This window comes from Ceratotherium simum, chromosome 15, assembly GCF_057802395.1.
Source record: "Ceratotherium simum simum isolate JZ-2026a chromosome 15, ASM5780239v1, whole genome shotgun sequence".
NCBI lineage: Eukaryota > Metazoa > Chordata > Mammalia > Perissodactyla > Rhinocerotidae > Ceratotherium > Ceratotherium simum.
Window position 1 is genome coordinate 54,840,886 of NC_141914.1, and position 27,943 is coordinate 54,868,828.

General features: G+C 34.5%; 1 protein-coding gene across 2 annotated transcripts in view; it reads left to right on the forward strand.

The window, feature by feature from the left end:
* Window positions 1–26,018, forward strand: part of BCHE (butyrylcholinesterase) — a 66,225-nt gene extending 40,207 nt beyond the window's left edge. Inside the window, exons 3-5 of one of the 2 annotated variants that reach the window (XM_014783222.2) lie at window positions 10,212–10,378; window positions 16,063–16,179; window positions 23,630–26,018. In XM_014783222.2, coding sequence (XP_014638708.1) covers window positions 10,212–10,378; window positions 16,063–16,179; window positions 23,630–23,637 — 292 coding nt within the window. In that variant the 3' untranslated portion in view covers window positions 23,638–26,018. Of the gene's footprint in view, window positions 1–10,211; window positions 10,379–16,062; window positions 16,990–23,629 lie in introns of those variants that run through there. The other variant, XM_004424779.3, reaches the window with a different exon arrangement.
* The last annotated feature ends 1,925 nt before the right edge of the window (window positions 26,019–27,943 follow it).

Consider the following 27,943-nt stretch of genomic DNA (forward strand, 5'->3'; position numbering starts at 1 on the left):
AGACATGAAGAAGAGCAAAACCGATAGGATTTAGAAGACTGGAAAGAGAAGCCAATTTGTTTCAAGTTTGGGATTATTTTCTTATCCATAATTAATGCTAAGTCTGCCCCCTTATTAAAATAAGTGCTCCAGTGCCATTATGTGGAAGTGCATTTGAACTTTCTACAGACCCTTGTGCTGTAGCCCCTCTGGGATTCATGTGATTGCATCCAAATGATAGCAATTGCTCTACTGTCACTAAAAACAAAAATAGGTGCAAATATAATGCATTTTCACATTTAGAAATTAGGCAAGATATCAGGATGTGCTTGCCAATCTAATAAAAAAGAAAAGAAGGAAAGGAGAGAGGGCAGGAGGAAGGAAGGGAGGGAAAAAAGGTTTCTGCTTCTCTCTAAATCAATCTAGTATTCAGCCCAGTTCATTTTCTGGAGAGCTGGAGGAGGCTAATCATGGCCTGGTATCCCTCTTTAACTCTCCAGCTAATGAAGCAAACCCTTCTGTCCAAACAATGCAGAGGAAAGAGGGAAGAATAATCTTCCAGGCCGTGAAAGCTTTGTTCATCCATCATACCAACAGTATGTAAAGACCTTAGAGGTCTTTTGTCTGGCAACTTTGTGCCCTTTCAGCTGATGAACAACTGAAGATGTGTAATGCAACCTAACTGCTAATGAGAACTGTGCACTGGGAATCCATTTGTTTGCATGACTCTATCCAGCTACTTTAGCAAAGTATTTAGGAGAGTGGGTTAAGTACAAAAACCTCTTTAAAACACTAATTAAGATTTAAATGTTTTACAAAACATTGCAAGTGTGCTTTAAAGTGGGCCCCTGATTCCTAGTTATAAATTTAGAAAAAAAAATAGTACATCACAGTAGAGGTGAAACTATGTTGCAAGATTTAGATTTGGATTAAAAGGAGAAATGTGTTTGTGTGTGTTTGACACATTTTTCACTCCTTTTTTTTTCTTAAATATAATTGAGTTCAACAACACTGAATGACAACCTGTACCAGGTTATTTGTTATGTGCTAGTAATAAAAAAAAAAAAAAAAATGATTAGACAAGGTCCCTGATACCGGGGAGCTCTCAAGAAGTCTCACCTTCTATGCAGTATTCCACTTCACTTTTTTAAATTCTCCTTCAGACCGGATGTTTCTTCCTTCCTCACCAGGCATCCGCTTTCATAGCACATATCTAGCTATGTTATATCATGATTGGCCTTTGCTTATTGCTCGTGCTGAAACCTCATCCCATATTCTGCACGCCTCCAGTTACTACAGTTGCTAATTATTCTTAAAGTTAGAAGATGATATGCAGCTAAATATATCTCATCTTCCTAATGGTATTTATTTAACAGAACTGTAATTTGCTCCTTTTTATTAGTGCTGAGTGAAAATAAATCTTCCTCTTTTTTTTTTTTTCTTCCCCAAAAGGTTTAGGCCATTGATGTATTTTGCCCTTTGAGCAAATTTGGTAACAGGATCATGCGGTTTATATATTTCTCTTTTCTTCCCTTCTCTTCTTTTCTCTTCTCTTCTTTCTGTCATAAAGATCTGTGTTTCTATTTCTCTGTGAAGTTGAGAGTGTATCCCAATCCGCTAGTTAGGAATGATGAAATAATAAAAATTTAATAACCAACTTGACCATGGACTCTACTTACACAGTATATTTAGATCCAAGAAGTCATTGTTAGAGAATTTCTGAATTATTGCAAACTTCTACGTGTACTAATACAATCCTGCCCCTCTGGGTACCCAGATTCCTGCCTAGAAAAACAGACTTGTTGAAGGAAGGAGGAAACTTAACAAACTAATGAATCTGGGGAATTGTTCTTCTATAATTACTTCCCTCATTTCCACGGTTTGCAATGGAAATGTCATGAGATGGGAAAAAGCAAGTAACAAAAGTGAACTAGATTTAGATGTTTGCATTAAATATAATCTAAATTGCAAGTAATCCACATATAAAAATTCTCTATGCACAACTACATTATTATACACTCTATATTGCTTTAGTAACTAATACTTTTGCCCTTATTACATCCACAGGGAAAACAGAACAGTCATAAAAACCTTCCTAACAAACAACAGTGAGTCTAGATGGAGGACAGAAGTGAGCCTTGGGAAAGAGTTGAGTTTCAATTTGTGAACAGGCTTAAGAGAAACGCGTGTATATTGCGACTCCTCATTGGCTGATGTGGGACTTTGAAGTCAAATTTATTATTGCTTTAGGCAATTGAAGAATCAACGTGAGTTTTCAATTTTTCAACCTTAGAAGAGTAATATTTACAAGAACATGAGAAGAAAGTGAATTTCTCTCTTCTAATACTGGGAAAATTAATACTTATAACTGATACTGAACTAATCCAAAATATAACCAAAGTTCTGAAGGCTATTCACTTAGTTCTCATTTCAACAAGCATTTAATGAGCATATACTTTCTGTTCAGGCTTCTAATAGATGCTGAGCATGCAAAAATAAATAAGATGTGATTTGCTGTGAAGCTCAAAATATAGTTGTTATTTATACAGTTTGGCACTGTTACAGTGAGTTGCAATAGTATAATATGATATACATTAAATTTTTATGTATATTGTGTATTTTATGTATAATGGTATTTGTTCAATTGTTTTTGTTACCCCTAATATTCAAGTTGCAGATCACACCCACACACATATATATGTATATATATAATATACAGGAGTCAGATGCACAGAATATGTGTGTTTCTGTGTGTATGTACATATGCAAAGAAAATTATTTAAATTATCCCATTTCTCTTTAAAGACTCATCTTAGAAGCCTGTAGAAAACCATGAAGTTCAGTATAAGAAGTTTTATCAAACTAATCAATCATCCTAGGATATAGCCTTGTAAGTTAAAATGGAGTCAGTATGATTGAATTATTGGAAATGCATTTATGAATTAATACTAAGTTGCTTTAGTAGAACTCAGGGGGTATTTAACTCATTTTAGTGGGTTATATAATTAAGAATAAATGTTGCAATTAATTAATTTATTTAATTTAAGAAAGCTATCTTTGGGTCGGTTTTAAAGATTGCACAGATTTTAGAACACAAACAAAATCAGTAATGGAACTTGGTCAAACTTATAAATATATTACAGTCACAGAAAATTCCTCCAGAAGGAATCAAAAACTACTTCAAAATGATTTAATGTCTATATTTATCCTAAGGAGTTTGCTGTATGCAAAATGAAGCAGAAAATATAATCTTGGGAGGAATAGGATTTTATTTATTCTTTGCTATTAGTGTCACTGTTTTACCTATGTCTCCATATTTTTCTAAAACAGGTTATGTTTTGAATTCATGTTCATCATCATATACTTAAATATGAAGAGTAAATTTGTTTACATATGAAAATTGCTTTGTCTTTTTTTATATATGTCAAAATAATAGAACCAACTTGTGAAATTTTTTATTTGCTACTATCACTACTAATCATGATACTAACTAAATGTCTTCTTTTTATTTTCCTTTTGATCAGTTTTGCTCAGTTGATTCCTAATTGTTTCTAAGGGTACTAAATCTGCACATCTCACTTTTTAAAGTGGATCCTTTAGGCACGGGTTACACGCTATGTTATCAATTATTTTTATTTAAATGTTGAACTATCATGGTAAAAAATAATTTACATGTAAGGCACATGTTAAAACTGTCCCACGGTATCTTATAGCCATAGTAACAACTTAATTTGAAGCAGAATTTCACATTTGGCTCAGAATACTGATTTTCCTGAAATTGGAGAAATGGTCATCTGTGAAATATCATTTTCTATGTGGTGGTAGTTTTTAAGTGTGAATATTTACTCTAGTTAAAGGAAAATGAGATAACTTGAACTATTAGTCGTGATGTTTCTTACTTATTCTAGTCATATTTCTTGCCTAAATACTATGAGTCAGGCCCAGTTCCAGGTTGTAAACAAAGCAACAGAATGATGGTTTGCATGGAGCTTACCTTGTGTCTTAGTCCATTTGGGCTGCTGTAACAAAATACCACAGCTTATAAACAACAGAAATTTATTGCTCACAGTTCTGGTGGCTGAAAGTACAAGATGAAGGCGCCAGCATGGTCACCTTCTGGTGAGGGCCCTCTTCCTGATTCACGGCTGGCACCTTCTCTCTGTGTCCTCACACGGTGGAAGGGGCAGGGGATCCCTCTGGCGCCTCTTTCATAAGGGCACCAATCCCAGTCCTGAGGGCTCTCCCTTGTGACTTAAGTGCCTCCCCAAGGCTCTCGCTCCTAATATCATCACCTTTTTTGGGGAGGACACAAACATTCAGACCATAGCACTCTCTAATGAGAGAAGAGGGAAAAAAGCACACTTAAAATAAATTTTAAAGTATGAGGAAATAGAGACTATTTTATTGAGTCCTCAAGGAAGGCCTGTCTGAAGAGATAGTAGGACAAGCATAGGACTAGGAGCTACAATCTGGGAGGGGACAGGTGCTATATATCCTATGAATTAATTTATTGCAATATGTATATTTTTAAATGTCATTTCTGTAGTGAAATTTGTGGGTTGAGTCACATTTTTAGTGCTTCTGGGGGAACAATACATTAAAGAGCTTGTGAATCCATTTGAAATGCAGAGATTCCCTCAGTAAAATAAAGATTAACCCCTAAATTCCAGCTGCCTTACCATTCCAACACATTCCAACACTGACCGTCTCTATTTGGATCTCAAATTTAGCATGGGAAGAGCTGAATTCTTGATATTTCCCTCCAAACCTGTTCTGCTTGCAGCGTTTCCCATCTCAGTAATGACAACGCCATTCATTCTTCCAGTTTCTCGGGCCTGAGTCCTCGGCGTCATCATTGACTGCTCTCTTTCTCTCCATAACTAATCCATTGGCCAACTGCAAAGGCTCTACCTTCAAAGTATATTCAAGATTTGACCACTTCTCTCAATTGCTGCTACTACCTCTCGGTTCAAGCACCCACCATCTCTCACCTAAATTATTCCAGTAGTCTCCTAACTGGTCTCCTGCTCAGGCCCTGGATTCTCCGCAGTCTATTCCCAGAACTGCAGCCAGATGATCTGTCAAAAACTATAAGTGGGATCTTGTCATTTCTTTGTGCAAACCCTCCAATTACTTCTTCTCTCACTGAGAGTAAATGTAAAAAGCTTCCAGGGACCTACAGGTCACTAAATAATGTGGCTCTCCTGTCAATTCTCTGACCTCGCCTCAGACTGCTCTCTCCCTGGCCGGCTCCACTCTAATCACACTCTTCTCCTTGCTTGTCTTGGAAAATTCCAGGCACACATCTGTCTCATGGCCTTTGCTTTCTATTCCTTCTGTTGAAACGCTCTTCCTCCAAAAAACTGCACGGCTTACTCCTCTCCTCCTTTGTGTAAAAGTTTCTTTCCTATCAAATATTGCATAATTTCCCTCGTCCGAGTTAAGCAAAGTCAAAGTTCAAAGTCAGTCCTCAGACTTCCAAGTCGGCTCAAGATTTCTGACATCAGTTGTAAGTTCAGGGTCCCCAGGACCACCCTCACTTCAGTCTAGCTGGCTACAAATTCAAGGTTCCCATGAACTCCCTCGGATTTGATAATTCTCTAGAATGACTCACAGGACTCAGGAAAGTGCTGTAATTACAATTATAGTTTTAATAAAACAAAAGGACATACATCAGAACCAGAGGAAGAGATACGTAGAACAGGGCCTGGTACTGACAGGGTTCCAAAGACAAAGCTTCTGTATCCTCCGAGATGCATTACAATGTGCACGTGAAGTATTGCCAACACAATAAGCTCACCTGAGCTTGAGGTCCAGAGTTTTATTGGGGTTTTATTATACAGGTATGGTTGATTGAATTATTGGCCACGTGGTTGAACTCAGTCTTTTGGAGGTCAGGCTGATATGACGTGACTCAAAGTCCAAACCTCTAATCACACCGTTAGTCTCTCTGGCATGGCCAGTTCCTTTCCTAAGATTATCAGCGTGAGCAGCCCCATCCTGAGTTATGTCATTAGCAAAAGCCATCAGGTGCTGCCATGAGTGACCTTGTTAGCATAAACTATCAGGTATGGTGCAAAATTCCAAATATTTAGAGCTTATCTCGCAGGAACTGTGGACAACAGCCAATCAAATTCATTTTTATACACTCCCTCATCACGTCCCCACACACACTGATACTTACTCACTCGTCATTTCCATTATCCCCACTCTCCATTTTACTATTATCTCTAGCAGCTATTACTGTTTAACATATTATATATATTCTTTATCTTGTTTATTGTCTACCTTCCTCATAGAATAAAAACTACAAGAGGCAGGGGGGTGGCCTGGTGGCTTAGCGATTCAGTTTGCACATTCTGGTTCAGGGACCTGGGTTCCTGAGTTCTGGTCTTGGGTGTGGACCTACACACTGCTTGTCAAGCCACACTTGTGTGGTGTGTGGTGTCTATTTTGTATGGGGGATGCCACCACATACAAAATAGAGGAAAATAGGCACAGATGTTAGCTCAGGGACAATTTTCCTCAAGCAAAAAGAGGAGGATTGGCAACAGATGTTGGCTCAGGGCCAGTCTTTCTCACCAAAAAAAAAAAAAGAGGCAGAAATTTCTGTCTATTTTGTTTTTCTTGAATCTTCTGTGACTCAAATAAGTCTGATATGGCATTCAGTAAATATTTATTGAATGAATAAGTAAATGGATTTGTTTTCTAAATTCAGATTCTCTTATAGCCCCTCCATTCTTTAAATTAAAATACAATCTTATTTGTGTGACATGACATGGAATATGAATCCTTGAATATTTGCATATTTAAGAAATTATCCAATATAAACTGTATCCCCTCAGCCTTCTTATGACAGTGGAATACTTCAAGTGGCCTTTCAATTTACAACTATTAATCATGGCTTCATTTTACTAGATTTAAAGCGTACTGAAATATATTCACTTTAAAATCACTGTGTAGATTACTTAGAAAGCACTGTCTCTGAATTTTTAATTTTTAATTTAATAATCAAAAAGAGTCTTAATTCCTGTGTTAGCATGGGGTAGGCAATATTGGGATTTATAACCACAAGAAAACTTGATGCATGAAGCCGAATGCATACTACTTCTTCATATCAGACATCCTGCGTCAATTAATATCTTTTTAAAAAATCTGTTCATAAAATGAGTTATCAAATCTGTGCTCAAATATCAATGTCAAGCAGGTAATTTCCTGAAACATAGATGTTGAGAAGATACTCTCTGCCTTTTTTGGTTAAATAAGCTATGTCTTGAAACTTCTCTAACCTACATAAGAGGAAAACTGTAATGGATAATTTTTAGATCACTTTTGTATATCACAAAGTAGAAAAAGAAACTGATAGTAAAAATAAGCAGAGATTTCTCCATTTCATGGGAAATTTTAGGTATTATCACTTTGAAGACTTTATTTTGTGACAAGAACAGAAAATATTTTTGAAAAATAACAAAGTCAAGATGTTTAAATTTATGTTATAATTTTGAGATTAAATTATATAGTGTGTAAGAATTGTCTACGCAGGAAATATGTTGTATTTCACAAAGTTTTTATTTGATACAGATAGGAAGAGAATTATATCTAAGTTTTAAAGTCTTTGGAGATTTCTTCAAATTATAGAGTAAATGCTCCATCATTTCAATAGTTATTTCAATCACTTTTTGAAAACTATATCTGCATCCATAGGCAAAGAAATTGTATGATCTCTGAATTACAATTTGGAATGTCATGAGTTATTTCATAGGACAAAGGTTGTTAAATGAACACTGGCAGTACCATTAGTGCTTTGCTCTTGAACTCAAGTACAAGTCAGCTCGGTTGAAGTTACCATTTGCGAAGCAAGAAATGAATGTGCAGTTAAAATGGTGCCATAAGTTAATTAGAGTGGAATTAGAAGAAAAGTGGGCAATTTGGGAACATGAGAATCGCTGTACCGAATCAGACCAATGGTTCTCCTGGTTTAATATCCAGCCTCCAGCAGCTCCACTTGTTAGTTTCTAAAGCTTTAAAAGAAAGGAAAAAGACTGCATAATTCACCTAGACAAGTGTACCATCTGTGATCTGGAGAAATTTTCTTCATGACCTCTCTCAAATAATACCCTAAAGCAGGAAGTTTCAATCCTATTATGATATTGGTTTAGCTTGAATAGCTCTGGTTATTAATAATTCTTATTAAATCATCCAATTCCTACATAAAGTCAACTAGTCCATCAAGAAGCTATTTATCTCTAAAGCTCCTCAAGGCATGGTTGAATATGTCTGCTTCTATGATAAAACATGAATCTATGGTGCTTATTCCATACAAGTTCTTGATGGTAAAATCTGCCTCTAGATAACCATGCTGGATGAATGCCTGATTCTCTTTCCAAACTCTATGGGGTTCACAGCTTTTGGCAAAAAAATGTCTTGTATCTGCTATCGCCACTCCTAATTTCCTATCCATTAATAATCTACAGAAGCTATTTGAATGATGAAGAATTTTGTGTGCTGAACTTTTGGAAAAGTTCAACTAGAGTTTTTCTTGTATGATTTTGCTTAAATTAGATGCATCTAAGAGAAAGGAATGAATTACTTATTCTTATCACTTTAGTCCTCTGTTTGTGATAGAAGTATCTGTGACTACTTTGTATAAGTTTCTTGATTATTTAAGCTACCACCTCCAGGTCAATATTTCTAAAATGTTATGTTCACAATAAGCCATTTAGTCAAAAATCCCTCAGGAATAATAAATGCCTACAAGCTAACGTCTAAACCACTTGCCTAGGCTGTCTGATCTCGATGTGGTAACACGAATATCCTAAAGCTGTAACTCTAATGGGACCCCCTCTATCCCAGAATCCAAGAAAACTAGTTTTTCCATTGTTATTTGAACTAAGATCAACACTCATTATTTATGCCTGTGTTAATTCTGTTTCCTTTCTCTAGCTTTCCCAACTTTTCTTTCTGGTTCAGTTGCTTATTTCCTCTAGTTATTTCAGCGAGAATCTCATTCCTTCAGGTAATTTCCTTTCAAATGTAACGATTGCTCCCTCTTCTGAGGATTTGTATCCCTTCATTTACGCTTGATTTAGGCTGCAATATATTGTTGGTTCTGTTTTCATGGATGTCCTTGCTTGTAAATTCCGTAAGGGAAACTACATTTCCCATATTTATTTGTATTTCTAGAGCTTAGAGCTGTGTCTGACTCAATTATAGCATAAAAATGTATTAAAGAGAAGTCTATAGAATCACTAGTGATGGACTAGTTGGAGCTACTTTCAAAATGCTTAGTCTTTGAGTTTCTGTTTGTGCAGCCTATGCAGTAATATATTATTGAGTGCTACTTAATAGTGTAAATGAACCCCAAACTATAAAATTCTGAAAAATAGAGTCAAGTGTTACTGATTTAAAAATCACAATTAGAGATATGAGAAATAACAGCACAAAAAGAGAATATAAAAGTTTTGAATTGGCTTAGACCCATAGTGTTGGGGAATGAAGGAATTACAAGCAGCAGTAATAGAGGGGGCAAAAGCAAGGAAATGAAACAAGGAAATTTCCCTAATTCCTGTTGGTTGGCTCATGAAGAGAATACCTGAAAATAAGCTTGGAAATATGAGTGACACCATGTTCATTAACCTTTATTTAAACCCACTGGGGAATTATTGAAAGATCTTTAAGCAGTGACCAGATCTACAAGAATGTAAGATCAACTTAAAAGTGAGACTGAAGGCAGTCTCCTAGAGTGATGAGGTTATTACATAATACGGAGATGTGTAATCAATCTGTCCCAAACTCAGGCAGTAATAAGAACAAATAGAAGGAAACAGACGCAAGAGATGTTGGATAGATGGTATTAGTGTTCACTGTGAAAAGATTGGGCCTGGGATAAGGGAAGAAGATAAAACAAAAGTAACACTCCCCCTTTGAGCATGTTTAAGTGTGAAGAAAACATTAGCATTATTGAAATATAAAAATAATTTTTTTCTCCCTGTATGTTAAGCAGAAATGCAAGTAAAAAGTTCTTCTTTAAATTTTAATCCTGCAATTTTAACTAACATACGGCTTCAAGGTACTAAAAACACTCAATCCAGTTCATTTATGCTTGACATCATCAAAACAAATCTACAATTTTTTCTGACTTTTTAAAAGCTCTTGTTGGTTTTGGAGAACAATATTCTTTTTATCTAACAATGACTTCAGTAGAACTAGAATATCTCTCTTTAATTTTTTAGAAATCCAAATGGGACCCAGAGCAATAGCACAAGATGGCCTGTCTTCAAGAGCACCGAACAAAAATATTTAACCTTGAATACAGAGTCACCAAGAGTATACACCAAACTACGAGCTCAACAATGTCGATTCTGGACACTATTTTTTCCTAAAGTCTTGGAATTGACAGGTGTGTATTATTTAGTATTTGCTCAAATAATTGGTTCTGGATTATGTAAAAGGGGGAAAAAGTGGACCTTTTAAGGCATGGTGATGGTGTTAATCTGGGACTTTACAATTACTTGATTCCAGTGAGTCGATTATTTTAACAATTCTCCTCCAGCAAGTTTAGATATGTTTTGAGCACTTTCTATATGAGCTGCACTTTAGTAGTTAAAGAAAACTAAAATAGAAATTTTCCCCTAGAGGAACATAAAACCTAGCATTGGAACTAAAATATGGCCCTACTAGTTATTCAGACACTTTTTGTGGAATTAATTAATAGATAAACGAATAAATAAATATATAAAATAAATAATTTATAGAACTAAAAAGTAAAACTAATAAAATATAGAACTAAATATAATTTATACTGAAAAAGAGATAAAAACAAATTTATTGATTCATAGTAGAACCCTTGATTTCTAAGGGGGAAAGAAACTCTAAAATTTACGTATTTAAAAACACAATCCAAACATTTCTAAATTTCTGAGTTTGGAGATATTTATCTAAAATCACATACACATATTACAAAATATGATAAATAGTAATTTAGTTAACTAATCTTCAGGAAGTGATTACTTAGACTTATGTAAAGAGATACTAAAAACAATGGTTCAGATTATCATATTATTTCAAAATTCATTAGTAAGAAAATATTTAAATCAACTTAAATGATCACATCTTCTGTGAGAAAAATGAAATATACATCCAATTCACTGCCTGCTTTTAAAATGCCCGGCTGTTTATAGCCTGTGTGGCTCCTCAAGTCTATTTTCTGCCATTATTTTTCAAATGAAAGTAGTAGACTTTCAACTATCAGGCATGTTGCTGGCCGGTTCCTTTAGACTTTACCATTCTGTTCATCATAAGACTCCGCAATTTTTAGGCTGTGCATTAGATATCACAGTATAGTAGACATTTTTAGTTTCTTGTTTAGAGAGGTTAGGGGTTAGTTTCAGGCAAATATGGGCATCTCAGAGACGTATTTGATTGCTTAATATGCCTTTTGATTATCAGACATTACTCACCAAAATTATAATTATATCCTCCATCTGTTTGGGAGATGTTCCTGGTATACCAGGGCTCTGTGTATTACCAAATGTTCTGTGACATAATATATATCCAGAGATGTCTTCTGCATCCCTTGGCAGAGCTACAGTGCTGCCCTTGTGTCCTCTGGGTGTGAATAACAATGAGGTAACTCGTTTAATCTGCCAAAAGAGCAGAAGAGGTACTGTTTAACATATCACAGACTACACATTCTTAATCTTTACTTATAATATTTTTAAATGAGAAGGTCATAATTGAGGGACAATAAGAGGGGACTGGGGAAGGTTTATAAAACTAATTTATTATAAGCCAAACTGAGTCGCTGGTTCAAGCACATATGGTCTATTGCGATTTATTGTTGATAAAATAGAACTTGAATATCAGTAATTTTTGAAGATGTACTTCAAAGTCTCTATCTCCAAATACTCAACTGCCATAAAGCAGGTTGAATAAACAAACTCCTAAGTTTTTGGCTAGCTGCCACTCCTTCCTATGCAGTGCTGAACGACTTTCTAGTTTGAGCAACACTGAGCTATATGGAAATATCATACATACCCCCTCTTGGTTAACACCATGCTCTGAGATAGTTCCAATGTGTCTTGAGAACAATTTTATATTTTAGCAATATTTCTTTTCGGATAATTCGCCCCCAAGTTATATTAAATTATTTCATAAATTTTAAAGTAAATACATATGATTGTTGTAACATCGACAAAGTCTTCATTAATATTCAAAAATTTGTTACATTTAAACAGGGGGTTTTGAACTTTGAAGTTACATTTTGGGGGGTTTTATAAGTAAATAATGAAGGGAATTAAAAAGATTAAGCACATATGTTCTTACCATGCCTTATGTTTTCCAAAGTTTTCAAAGCGAAGCTTTCATGAAACTTCAAACATTTCGGTCTTTAATGTTTTGAAAACCGGGGCTATTCAGATGACCTGGGCTGAAGCTTTTTGGAAATATTATTTTTTTAATAAAGCCAGCTCTACAAGTAAAGGAAAATTTCAAAGAATAACTACTGACTAGATTTCTTAAAAGGAGAAATGTTTACCTTACTCAAGACGGAGGCCCACTAAGCTTTACAAGTACCCCCGGAGCAGCTTACACTGAGCACTAAATGTTCTCGAATAAAAGGTCCCGAAGACTTGTTTATGAATTCTAGCCCGTAACTCTCATGCTATCCCTCAGCACATGCCTGTGCTGTTATTGCCTGCACCTGCAAGAAATGAAATGTACGATATTTGTTTTGAATGTTATCAAATTCAGGGTTTTTTTACTAAGAATGTAACTGCACAGTATCTCATAATCATTTAAAAAAGAAAGAAAAAGAACTAGAGAAATGAACCATTCAATGTCAATAAGATATCAATATTTTTCACTAAAAGTGGAAGAGTAAATTTATTTAAAGGAAAATAATCTTTGACCTTCACATCTTCCCAATGAAGAAAAAACAGATCCAGTGGTTTCTCCTTTGGCCTTTGTTTAAATCATGAGACATTGTTGCATGTTAAAACTAAAGAAGACCATGTATAAATCTAAGGGCTGAGATACCACTCAGATTGGTCACTTGGGAAAATCACTTACTGCTAATTGCTGATCAGTTAACAAGACTGGCAGCCAAAGATGAGAGAGTGGAAAGGTGTTTTGGAGAAAAAGGGGTTTCCTGTTTTCATATGTCTGAATTTTCCCTTCCTCATTAAAAGCAAACAAATCAAACAAATAAACGAAAGGCCTTGGTAACTTGATAATCAATCCAAATTATTATTTTGTTTCACTTTAAAGATACATGAAGCCTTCACAAAGTCTAGCCTGAGTTTATAGTAGGCCCCACACTCAAAATAGTAACAGAACAACTAATAAGTTTGTGATCTACTGCATACAGAATTATGCATTCCTTGGTAATTTTAATAAGTGGTCAACAAACAGGAAAATAAGCAAGTAATGAGAACAGAAGAAATTTTCAACGAACTCTCAAAGTACATAAAATATGGTGTATTTTTATTATAATGTTCAGCGCAATTCAAGATCAATTTAATCTCTCGTTCTAACTTCACCCCCATGAACAGTTTTGGGTTGACTCACCTCTCCTGTGTTCTCGCCTCTCAGTCTTGATTAAACAGACTCAGCTCTAGTGAAATATTGCTCACCATTTTTTAATTAAGACAAAAAATAGCTTTATTATTACTCTTTCCATAGGGAAGAAAGCATGACTTTTTTTTTCCCAAATGAAACAACAATGTAGGCAAAACAAAGATCACAAAAGCCCTGAAAAAGTTGTGTAAATATGTTTATGAGCTACTTGTATTGATCTAGCTGTACATGGATTCAATAAAGAGCAAAGTTAGGAATAAATTTTTGTTACAAGGGCAGAAACTTCATTAGTGGAGCTCCCAATAGGTGCATAGCGCTTAGTTTCATAATGTCCACACCATCTGATTTGTCCTTCACAGTAACACTGCAAAACAGGGATTACCAACCCCGTTTACAATTGGAAAACTAATTTCAAAAGTTAAGAATTTTTTCTACTATAGTAAGTGGTCAAGCCGGAATTTCATCCCACGTCACTCCAAAGCCAGTCTGATGTTCTTTATTTCAGACTGCACTACCTTGTTAACTACACAACAAATAGATCTACATCTCACCAATGACAAATCCAGAGCCACTGAAGTAGCATTACAGGAAGAGAAGGAAAGAGAGGAGAAAAACTTCTAATTTTCGTTTTGATTTATGTCATGGGACTAGGAATTTTTATTACTTTTTATCATGGTGTATTCAGTTCCTTTGGATTCTATTAGAAAATAATCAAATGTTTCATTTTATTGTCTCAATCAATGTTCAGAATTTTAAAGGAAAAATGTACTCAGGTTTACAGAGCATTGGTACATTAAAAAAGTTTTTCAATACACTAAATTGTATAGATGTTTGATTATGACACATAAAGAAATACATTTACATTTATATGAATCAATGGATTTGGTATTATTCCATGAACAAGAAAAGAAAATCAGATCTAGGACCTTTTCTCTAAGTATTAAAATTCATGGTCTAAATGCTAAATTACCAATCATTTATTTGTTACTTCAAAATTGTGTTCTTTCTGAACTTTAGAGACCTTATTTTGTGTAAGTAATATTTAAAACAGCATTTAATTATAAAAAAGAGCATAATAGTGGATCATTTGGTATAATATTTAACATCTTTCTTCCACATCTAAGTTTTCTGACTCTTTAGAAAAGTTCTATTATTCACAAAATAATTATACTCATTGACCTTTTAAAAGCTATTTTTACATAAAATGGGACATTTTTGTATATATTCTCAAATATTTGTCCAATGTCCAAGCATTATTAATATTTCAAACCTAAATATATCCTTAATTACAGGGGATATTTTAATGGCTGTACAAATGTTTTAAATATTTTTATTTTCGTGTAAACTAAAAATGAATCACTGAATATGCTCCATTGTTAATAGTGTGAATGAAAAGAAGACTTTTTTTTCATATATATTATAATATTGTATGAGGTCACATGAAGTTTCTTCTCCAAATTAATATCTTACAAAGTTATAATTAATTTCAAAAATTCCTAACTGAAAAATATATATTAAAAAATTTTTATCCTTATTTTCAGGATAGTTGAAATAACTTACAATTTTGTCGTTAATTTAATGACTATAGCTCAGCATCCTAAAAGTTTAAAAAATATGAGAACTACGAATGTATAAAATACTTACAGGTTTAAGTAATTTAAACCATCTTCTAGCCTTATATCTATTTATATTTAGAACATAAATATATGATTTTTTAAAGTTTGTAGTTTAAGAGTTTTTATTGTTCACAGACTTTATTCTTTAATGTAATACTCTTTCAAATAAATCAAGAATTCAAGGTTTTTATAGTACATCGACATTTTTCATTTCATTGCCTCCCATTATTTCTGGCATAAACACTCCTCTTCCCTGACACATATACACTATGCAAACTACTGGAAAGTCGTGATTGTCTCTGTCATCTTTCTAATTTGCAAAGCAATTAGTAAACTGCTTTCATATAGTAGTTTCAATAAACTGCTTTCAATGACTACACATTGTTTGGAATTAAAATATAATGATATAGGATGAGTGTAAAATCTATATAGAATGCCAATTACAAATTTATCCTTATGCATTAATATTAATATATAAACATTTTCATCAGAAATAATAGTCTGTATATAATTATATGTGTAAATGAGATACATTAAATGAGATTTTTGTTATGTATACAGGGGTCAAATAAGAGAATAATATCTATATATCTTCTTAGAAACTAAAGAAAATATATGTGATGTAATATAATTTGACATAATGCATAAGCTCATTTTGGCATTTTATGTTATATACATTTTAGACATATATATTACTTGCATTTTCATATAATGTATAAAAATTTTATTAGCAGCTTTTCAGTTAGTGAGAGAACCTGATAATAAATCATGAAGAATAAAAAATTGCTGTACAGTGTACTTGGAGAAAATGGCATCTATAATCAAAATTATTTTTCAATTAATGTAAACAGTTTAAAACTTAGATTAATACAACTTATTCCATGTTTTACAGGAAATATTGATGAAGCAGAACGAGAATGGAAAACAGGATTCCATCGCTGGAACAATTACATGATGGACTGGAAAAATCAATTTAACGATTACACTAGCAAGAAAGAAAGCTGTGCAGGTCTCTAATTAATAGATTTACCCTTTATAGAAGGTTCCTTTTCCTGTAGATCAAGGCAAAACTATCAGTAGCTCTCTTACACACCTAGTAGGAAAGCTATTATGTAGCTGAAATAAAAATGCCAGAAGGATAATATCGATTCCTCACATCTTTCACTTAGTATTGTACCTAGCATTTCAAAACCCAAATGGCTAGAACATGTTTAATTAAATTTCACAATATAAAGTTTGACAATTAATTATATGCATATTAAAATGATTTACAGCTTCAAGCTCTCTCTTTCCTGAATAACTTTAAAAAATTTTTCCCCTAAAAAGTATCTGTATTCTGTTTTTAGTTGCATATATATTTTCATTACCACTCAAACAAAGGTATCTTTTTGAAATGAACTAGGTCTTGAAACACTGGACACTATAATTTACAATAGTATTTCTTCTAGTTTATTAATTTAGTGTTAATGTGAGATATTAAAACAAACACAGAAAATAATTGGCCCCCTTTGTGTTTTATGTAAAAGCAAGAGAGAATCTTAAAATAAGAGGCTCAGTCACTTGGAAACACCTTATGATAGAAACAAAATGTTGCTACCAAGAGACAAAATATAAAAGAATGTAATTATTTCTGTTTTGTATTTTTAAGAATATGTATGCTTAGAATCCTCAAATTATATTCCTCATTCTTTCAACTGTTCCCTTTCCTCACCTCCCCGCTCCCCGACTCTCCCCAAACATGCACATATGTAAATTACTCTTCCTATAAGTCAAAAATAAAAAATGTGGATGAGCAGAAGTCTAAAGTCAGATGTCATGTACCTTCTGGGATAGGACACAGAAATATTAAGATTTTAATACAGAAATTGTTCAATTCCATGAGAGAAATGGTTATACTTTCTGCAGACAAATGATATTATTTTTATAATTTAAAAATTTACAAAGATGCATTTACTAACTTGCATGGAATAGGAATACATCCAGTGAATAAATTCACTAAGTAATTCACTGAAAGGGAGAAGTTGGGGGATTTTAAGTTCCAGAAAAGGACATACTTGTTGATTATGCTAATTAAGCACTGAAAACTAGCACTCAGGATAGGACAAAGTGAGTCTATAGGTCTCTAGACTGTTGGTTAAAGCATGTCCCATTGTTCATTGGTCCTAAGTGTGTCTATAGTTAGATCCAATATGGGTCTGCCATCCTCAGTCAAAGGGTCACTCAAAGATCATGGTACTTGATCAGTTTCAGCTGGTTAGAGAGAGTTATATAAGCCAAGTTAGTTTTGATATTACTTCAGTGCTGCTGTAAATGGACATTTTGCTTTATAGTTCTTCCCTCCTCTTGAGATGAAGAAAAAAACCACACAAATGATTGGTGAATTATCAGGCTTTCCATTCTACTCCACCATCTTGGTTTCAGGTGCTATTCTTCCAGGATCCGTTATGTTTTTCTGAATCACTCGAGCTCCTTTTGATGCAGAATCCTCTGATATATGAAACGACAGGATGATGCCTGTTCAAAGCATTCAAGACCCTTCAGAAATACTCTTGATGAGAGTAATAATTGGGAAAACATAACTAATGTTTGTAGAAGACCTGTAACCTTTCTCACATGACAAGCCCCAGTCATATAAAAACACGCCATGGACTACTTTGTCCCACCTTAGACAACCAGTTGCTTTGTTCTTGAATTTCACCCACACTCCCCTTGACTTACTCTGAAGCTTTTACCAAAATGCAACAAGAAGTGTTAGCCAGCACATAAACCCCTCCAAGTTTGTTCGGTAAATAAACTAACATGAATCCACTGTGTCCAGCAGCCCTGCAGGAAGTTCGGTTAAGGCTTTTTTAAAAAACACTTATACAACAGAGTCTATATGATTTTCCTTATAATTTCCCTTATGATTGTCATTAAAGGCAGTTTAAATGCAGGATTCTAATTCAGGGACCCCAAACCAAAGAAGAAACTTGTGCATAAAGTAGAAGAAATCAATGTCTCTGACTTCTTGGAGATTTTTGCATTTCAGCAGGCTCACAGATGAAAGAAACTTTGGTTATATGAGATATTAACAATACATAAGTATTAAAACCTCAAAATGGCATAAAACCTTTCCTAGAAGGCAGAGTGTGGGGAGATATTATCTTAGCATGTATACAAAAAGCCACAGAGGCTGTCAGGTAATTTTGGTAATGTTTTTAGGTACATTTCTCAAAAATACGAGGGACAATTGTGTCTAAGGTTACAACAGAACAAGTGTAATTAGTCCAATCAGTGTCAGAACACTTAGCTTAATCAATTATTTAAGTGAAAAAGTGTTATTATTTCTTGTGGTATGGCACCATCTGTAAGACTTTGCATTATATAGCCTTACTGAAAAATGATTATCCTTTATGATTTGGTATACATGTAATATTTATAAGGATTAAGGTAACAAGTCAAGTCTTTAAAAAATACCATTATAACTAGTTCTGTTTTTCAAAAAAATTGGCTGCTGAATATTATCAGCATGAAGGGTATAATTTTTAAACGTAAGGTAATTAATTTCTGCCCAATCAGAAATTAAATTTCATGGATACATCTTAACATAAGTGCAGTTGTGACATTTTTAGCAGAATATTCTAACAAATGGAACATTCCCAACATTGCTAAAGAAGGATGACAAACTCAACAGTTAGCAGAATTTCCTGTTGCAGCTGTAGCCTTACTGAATTCAGCAAAAGTGTTCTCTTTATAAAGAGTTTGTTTTGAAGTTAGGGTAGTAAGAAAGATAAGAAATATAAGTTTTTTGACTAAATGTACTTAATGTAAATGTAAATCAATAGTGCTGTTTATCAATACAATCTTGGTGGAACCTTCAGAGTGTCAAAGAATAAAGCAAAGTCCACCAGAATTAAACACACAAACACACACAAACACACACAGAGGTTCACGCACACATACATTCATTTATGTATACGGGAGTCCAGCAAGGTATCACAGTGAAGAAATTCATGGAATGGTTCCAAGGGTGGGGGGGTAATAAACAAAGGTTCTAGAGTATTTGAAAACAGGAGTGCATGATGGTAGTATGATGGTCAGATGGTCATCTAATCAAACATTAACAACTACTTTAAGATATAAAATATATTTTATAAATATAAATATAATATATATTTATTGTGCATAGATATATAATTATAAAATAATTTTAAAATATATAACATATATAAGATAATATATATTATATTATGGCCAGTTCTGATAAAAGAAAGTAGTCATTTTGATATGTCATTGGCAAGTACTGCTGTTATTGGAAAACATTTTATTTACAAATTAATCGAAGAGACACATAATAGACCAATTATATGTCATTAACTGAGGAATACTGTCAATAAAAATAGGAGGAAGGCACTACAGGTTTGCAGGGAGCAGGAAAGGTAAAACCTTTATCCAGGCAACAGGTCTAACACTATATCTGTATGTGAACAACATCTAAAACTCACAATTTTCTTGGAAAGAAAGAAAGAGAGGGAGGGAGAGAGGGTGAGAGGAAGGAAGGAGGAAAGAAGGAGGGAGACAAGGAGGACAGAGGAAGGGAGGGGAGAGGAAGGGAGGGAGGGAGGGAGGAAGTTAGGACCCAGCTTCCTTGAGTTTAGCTTACCTTGCTTGCTCTGTCTTATTCCTGGTCCAAAGTCTCACCATTAGACTTCTCAACTGGTGAGATAATAAGGCAATATAAGTGGCATATTGACTTTAGAGCTGAATGTTAACACAAATAGCCATACACACACAACACAAAAATTCATTTATCTCACTAAAAGAAGGCTGTTTTTTCCTCCGGACATTGCCTATTTTCTTAGCCTAGTTTAGTCCTTTATGGATTTCACTTGAAAGGTGAAAAAGCCTGAATTTCCAAGGCAATTAACTGTCAATGTCTTGATATTCATCTTTGGATTCCCAGACGGGAACTGCTCGCACAATGCCACCACACTGGGTGTGGTGCTTGTTGATTTGGTAGATGAATGGGAGGATGAGATACAGCAGAGTTCAGTTCCACTGTGTAGGAGGAAAATTGCATGGTGAATATTTGGGGAGCCAGGAGGGAGCATGAAAAAAAAAAAAGTGGAGGAAAAGGAGAAGAGAAGAAGAAGAAAAGAAGGAGGAGGAGAAAAGGGAGAGCCACTACTGTCACCACCTGGAACTGAATTTATCCAAATAGACTGTCTAGGCACTTGAGAGTTTCAGGGTAGAAGAGGTGATGAGATAGGGATAATTTCATATCAATATGTGAGGTAGTTAACTCAGTGACTCTCAGCCTTCCACCTCGACTAAACATTAGAATCCCTGGGGGTAACTGCGACCTGTGCACACCAGACCAATTAAATTAGAATATCTGAGAGTAGAGTCTAGACATCAGTATTTTTTAAAAGTTTTGCAGGTGATTCTGATTTCTTTAGGTTTAGATGCACTGATTTATTTCCCTACGATAGCAATGTTTGTCTTAACAGGTTTAAAGACGATACTTTCCCTAGAGAAGAAATTATAGGTCCTGGATTAGTAATTCCCAAACTTTGTTACATATTAGAATCACCTGGGAAGTTATTAAAAATGCCAATATCCATTCCACACCCCATACCAATTAAGTCACAATGTGGGGGTGAGAGCCAGGCATCAGTATTTCTTAATGATCCCTGATTGGTTCCAGTATACAGCAAAGTTTGGGAACCAATGACCCCTTCTAGATGGTTAATTTAAAGAACTGGGAGGATATTCATATTGTTTTAGTACTCATAAGCAGATAACTATAAAATCTGAAATTTTATGTGAGAAAGAAATGTACTTGTTACTGATATCTAAGAACCTAATAGTTTTTCTCTGAACAAGGAACTGCAACAGAGATTACTGAATGTGTAGAGTAAATTTGGGGTATAAATCTTTTTTTAAAGACTTCTACACTAGAATATTATCTTTTCAGGATATCATTTTTACCAATAAATCTATGCTCTGGGGAAAGGTGTGTTTGAAAAATAAGAAAGAGTAAATGAAATATGTGTAATATTTTGTGGTGGTTTATATAATAGCAGTTATTACAGAAGATCATTGTTTGCTTTGAGCTAGCCAGAATTTACTCACTTGACAATAATTGATAATAATAATTCAGATTCAAGGTAAGGAATCAGAATTTTAATTCCCTTTTTCTATTACCCTTTTCATGCAAACAGTATCAGCTGTCTTGTGAACTCTCCAAAATACAAGTAATCATTCTTGCCAGGCTCATAAAGAGGTGTTGTTAGGCTTAATTACTTAATGATTATTAAACTAGGTAGGTGAGTACTAAGAGTTGTTTTTCACCTCAGAAGAATTAGCAGAAGTCTTTTGCTTGAGGCAATTACTGTATTACCTTGTTTTGCTGAAGTGAGACCTTCCATTCTCTTTTAATTGTTTTTTATTTCCTTCATGGTTCAGGGAGAAAAAGGGGAAAAAAACTTATCAAAGAAGTCTCTGAAGAATAAACTATAAAAATGTATTTAAAAATATTAAGCATTCTAAAGTTCTTGAAATGAATATGCCAAGAGAATGATCAATCAATGGATCTATCTTTCATTCATCTATGTATCCATCATCCATCTAGGATAGCCACTCCCAATTTTAACCAAAGAGGAGGAATAAAAACTAGAGGAATGGTACTAATATATCTAATCCAACCTGGAATATAAATTCAAAGTCACTGCCTTGACCAAGATACGCTTAACATTCCCCTCAGCTTGCTTAGACAGATTTCTTTCTGACTATAGGTCTCTGACCTCCTGTTTTTAAGACCATTTACTTCAGAAAGTTTGCAGTTATAAATTCTTTCTCTGCCCCTTTGAAATGTATGTAAATCTCCCAGCTTCTTGCCAGTTTTACTACCTAGGAAGTGTCTTTCTCAGAGACCTGGGAACTATCACTTTGAAATTAAACATTAAAAGAGATATTGCCTCCATCTCCCAGTCTTTGTGGGAAGGTAGGAGCCAATGCAGTGAGAGCCAATACCAAACACAGGTCGCCTAATCACAGAGAAAAACATTTGCAAACTCAAGAATAACTCTATGTGCTCAACATGTCCCATTGGTCAACCCTCCCCGAATGTCCTCCAGCACTTTTCCACTAGCTTTCCTCAGCACCTAAAACCCCTCACAGCTTTTGTGTCAGCAGAGTTGAGATCAGTCTCTCTCCCCTATTGCAATAGTCCTGAATGAAGTCTTCCTTGACTGTTGAACTTTGCCCAGTGCAATTTTTACTTTAAAAGACTAAACTAAAATCCAACATTTCTTAAAGTGCCTAGGGCATACTCAAATTTCTACCAATTTTCTGTTACCACATCAGGAAAATAAAAGTGTTTCTCTTATAGCAGATGTGCTTCAGAAACAGTGATTCCCTTGACAGCCTAATGAAAAGGGTGGCAGGACTCAAATTTATGAGGTGTTGAATACCTGTTCTTTTGGTATTTTTTTCCTAATATCTTTTAGACCTTAGCTAGATAATAATTTGCCTATTTGTGTTAATCTCAAGTTTTTGGTGCTTTTTACTTTTAGCATTTCTTAATGTTTTGGAGCATTTTTTCTTCTTCTTCTTCCTTTCTACATCAAATTTTTTTTCATGGTCATACTGTTTTCCTAACAGAATAGCTGTGAAGAAATGGATTCTTTTTCTTTGAAATAGGCTTTCTTTTTTTCTCTTCTTTCCTCTCCGCTCTGTTTTGCTTTTTCCTTAATGCAAATGAATAGCTTCAGATACTTATGCTGTAGTCTAAGAGTCACTGGTGATATAAAGGATTACATTTACATCTGTAATGCATATTTTCATTATACTGTTAAGCCTTTGGGAACAGACCTTAGAAAATAACCTTTTCCCAGAGAAAGATTTATCATGAAGCAATACAACTTAAACTTTAGGAATCCTCACGTGCAAGGACCCCTTTGAAGGCACTTAATGTAATTTTGTATTTGTAATTTTATACTATTTTTCTTAAAGAGGGTTCCCAGAAACAGATAAGTTTCAGAATGAACAAAATTTGGTTTAGTGTTGTATTTTACCGCATCAACATAAATGAGCCTTTAGTCTATAGCCCCAAGCACAAAACAACATTTTTAGTCCAAGAGGACTCTTCCTCTCCCACTGCTCTTAAAGACATTTCCCTGGTTTTCTTTAGTTGAAATGCGCTATCTTTGTTTTACAACATTGTAATATGCTAATTTGAAGTTACTATCTTTATGCAAGGTAATAAGTGGGTGAAAAACTCAAATGCTAACATCTGCTGTGGCATTTCAATTTTAAACCAAATGTGTGTATAATATTCTCTTTGGTAAGTGAATTAACATTTTCACATAACCATGGAAGATAAAATTTTAATAATCTCCCTTGGAGTTGTCTCTTTGAAGTCATGTGCAAAATATTAAGTGAGAATTCTAACAGAACACTACTCCTTCTCTCTTCAGATTTTTGAAGCTTTCAAAGGCAGAGCGTGAGTACCATGTCCTCCATCTCAGTTCACCTGGTCTTACCGCCATTTAGCGAGGAAGCTATTCACTAAATCTTCGAGTAGATTGAAGGCTACCAAGGAATACCTCAAATTCCAGAGCACCAAAGGTTCTTGATCATTCACTGGCACTACTATATGGAATTCTACCACTTCATGTACATTTTTCAGTGCCTGAAAAACATTCTAACTTTTTCTAGGATGTCATTTAATCATCTCTTCAACCTCTTTTTGACTGTTACTATCCCTTAGAAGAACAAAAATTTAAACTATTATATGTTAATGTCCTAATGAAAAGTATTTGATTTATCCATTACCATTATCAGTCTAATGCATGGGGTGTCAACTTTAGTAAAGTGAGTCTGGCTTGGATCCCATCTAAAGAAATTCAGTGGTGGAATGTTTTGGGACATTGTCCCATTTAAGTTTAGGCAGAGAGAACAAATGAGAAGGGCCTAGGGAGAACTTCTCCTCATGTACTGTGCTGAGGGAACAGCCAGGACGCCTAAGCTGCTGGAGGAAATAAGGGAGGGTGGTAGGAGATGAGGTCAGGAAGTGAGGAGAGGGGCAGATTGGAAGCCATTGCAGGGCTCTGAGCAGATGAGTAACGGAATCATGATCATACTTTATTTTAGAAGGATCACTCTGGTTCCTTGGAGGCTGGACGATACGAAAGCAAGAGTGGGTATAGTTTAATTATTCCAGGCAAGAGGGAAGAGTAGCTTAAGCTAGGTAGAAGCTGTGGAGAGGTAAGAGGTGTTATATATCTTATATTTCTAAGCAACAGCCAACAGGACTTGCCAAAAGACAGAGAGGAGTAAACAATAAATACAAGATTTTCTGCCTAACTAACTGGTTGAATGGATTTATCATATTCTGAGACAGGGAAAGCTGTAGGTTCAGCAGGTCTAAATAGAGAAACTAGAGTTTGGTTCAGGGCATGTTGACTTTCAGATGCCTATTAGATATCTCAGAAAGAGACAGAGACAACACTTTGTTAAATGAGAGTACAGTTTAGGGGAGATGTCCAGATTAGAAACATAAATTAGGATGTTTCCAGCATAAGTATGGTACATAAAGCCGTAGAACTGAAGGAGAGTACCTAGAAATTGAGTGTAAATCTGGACAGAGCAGAGCCAGCACTCCAGCACTGAGACTTAATTTGATGTTTAAGTCTCTGTTCAGATACAGTGCTTATTGCCAGACCTTGATAAAACAACTTCCCTTACCAACCTTGACTCGTCTCTCATTCATCTGTAGCTCAACAAAATCTTTCTTCAGGAAAAGTAAACCAAGCCTTTTTATAGCTGAGAAAATCTTTTGGTTGCCTTCACAAGTAAATAAATATTTGGTTGAATTTATACCACCATTTAAATATATTTTCCTCAACTCCATAGAATTCTCTACAGATTAAAAGTCTAAGAACAACTAGATTTTTGTTTCCATGAATATAATCTACATCTTCTCTTTGGATGCTTGCAAGAGTTATACATACATGCACATATACATACAGGCATGCATACATATAATTCACAGGCTAAATAATGGCCTGCCAGAAGACATCCACTTCCTAATCCCTGGAACTTGTAAGTGTTACATTATATTGAGTAAAAGAATTTTGCAGAAGTGATTAAGTTGAAGATCTTGAGAGGGGGAGATACTATTGAATTATCCAGGAGGGTACTAAAGGCAATCAGATGTATCCTTACAAGAGAGAGGCAGAGGAAGATCTGACCCACAGAAGAGGAGAAGGCAGTGTGACCACAGAGGCGGAGATTGGAGTGATGCGGCCACAAGCTAAAGAATGCTAGCAGCCACCAGAAGTCAGAAGAGACAAAGAATGAATTCTTCCATGGAGCCTATGGAGGGAAGGTGGCTCTGCTGACACCTTGATTTTGACAGTGAAACTGATTTCAAATTTCTAACCTCTAGAACTGGGAGAGAAGATGTTTCCATTATTTAAGCTGTCAAGTCTGTATTAACTTATTACAGCAGCTGTAGGAAACTAATACATATATATAAAATTTCACCCAGATATATCTAAATATTATTTATCTAACATATTTTTCCCTAGGTTTTCAAAGGTATTTTCAATCTGCCAGTTAATTTATATCTTCATTTGGTGAAAGTTTTCATATATCTGTCTTTGTTATTTTTGCTCTGTCTGCTCTGTTCTCAACTCCTATAGTATTATACATGAGTCAGATTACCTAATCTGGCCCACTTTAGCCTCACTTTAGTTTTTCTTTATTCCTTTCCTCAAAAGTACTCTAATTTGGGAAAATTTCCTTCCAGTGTTTGCTCCTCCTCTCAGATTTGTTTTCTAAATCAAATTCATTATTTTTATTTCCACCATTATTTTCAATAAATTCTATAACTTTTATTTTGCATCTCATATGTTTTTTTATTTCAACTTAATCTCTCTTCATGATTCAATCCCTCTCTCTTCATGATTACAATTTCATAATTCAAAAAATTCCTTTAATCTTTTAAAAATAAATGCTTATATACTTATAAATATTCTAAAAATTCCCTTCATTTCTGCACTAACAAAATTTCAAAAGCAGGTTATCTTTGGATATAGTCATTCCTTTTAGATGAAGTATTTTTCCACAGGTCTATGCTAATTCAGCATTATGTGATATGAATGTTGAGATAAATTTTGGCAGAAATAGGTGGGAATTCCTGGTTTAATTCCTCAGATACAGGCAAAGGAAGAGGAGACAGATTATATGTAACATAACTTTAACCTATCAGTGGAGAAATCCAACATCTGGTAGGATCTAAGAGAAAATTCTAGTGGAGGGCCCTGTCACAGGAGAGATATTTATCTGGATCCCACTCCAAGACAGGTGTGATAGACAGAAAATTGTCTTAGCAATGTCCTGTTTCAGTTTATTTTTCATGTTACTTGTTTGTTTTATTTCACATGATTTCAGCCTTGCATGGCTACGGAATGGCACCAGGATTCACCTTCAGAGGTCCATCTGCTCTTTGTCTAGCTCAGTTTTCAGTACTAGAAATATGATTAGCTAAAATGGTAGAGTCCAAATGCTGCTGACCTGCATTTTTAAAGATTTTTAAAATTATAAAAATGTAAAGAGGTCCAGTTGGAATTATGTGTGTCACCAGTGCAGAAATTCCTATTCTGGAAAAAGAAGAAAAAAACTATATCCTCAAAAACTATGGGTAAGTCAGTGTGTCAGAAATCTTTCATCAGAATCTCAAAGAGGCAGATCACCTAAGAAAAAGTAACTCGGTTACAGTGACAGCAACTGCTGATAACAAAATTGGTATGACTTGTTCTCTAGAAAAAGACAACTAAAAATGTATGTCAACACCATCAGATAATAGTCACAAGAACTATAAAATTATTTTTAGAGTCATAGCATGACAGTTTTCAGTTTGGGTAGCACTTCTATCAATTATTTTATCTCATTGTAATCGCCTCTATAACACTCAGACATACTTTATATAATATGCTTATATGTTCAGCAGCATTTAAAGACTCCTTTTATTTTTCATTGAGGTGTTTTTTTTCAATTAAGAGTCGAGAGGCATGATGCTGCCAACTCTAAGTTGAAATAAATTAATTCATTGCTTAGACATATTAAATTTATGCAATGTCTCTTCTTTTCATTGTTTTAAGATAGCACTGGTTGATGAAGGTCAAGATGAACAAGTGGGGACCACGATGCTAAGAGATTTTAAATGCCATAATTAAATATCAGAATTTATCTTGAATATAATAATAATTTATTTCAATAACAAACTAAGGAAAAAATGTCCTAATTCAATAAAGTCCTAAGAAAAATTTCTGCCTCACACAAAATTTCTGCAAATTATTGGTCCCAGAACTCAAATCATTGAAATTAAGAAACTGGCACAGGAATTACAGGAAAATGCTAGAATAAAAAGAAAATAAAGGATGGACAAATAACACTCACTTGAAAAACAAATGATTTCGTGGAGCAGATAAACATTGTGACCAAATATATTGCAATTAATAAAAAATCTTAATAATGAAGCAAAAACTTACATAACCAATAGTTCAAAGCAGAAATACAAGAATGCGGGAAAGATGTGGTGGATAACAGAAAGAGACAACAAGAAGTTAGCAAAGCACAAGAAAGAAGTAGGAGGAAAAACAAATCTCAGGTATGAGGCCCACATTAGGAGCAACGTAAAAGAGAATAATCCTGGCTGAAAGCAGTGGAAATATGACAGGATTGAAAAGTAAACAAAATAAAATAAAAGTAAAGAGAGAGTAAAA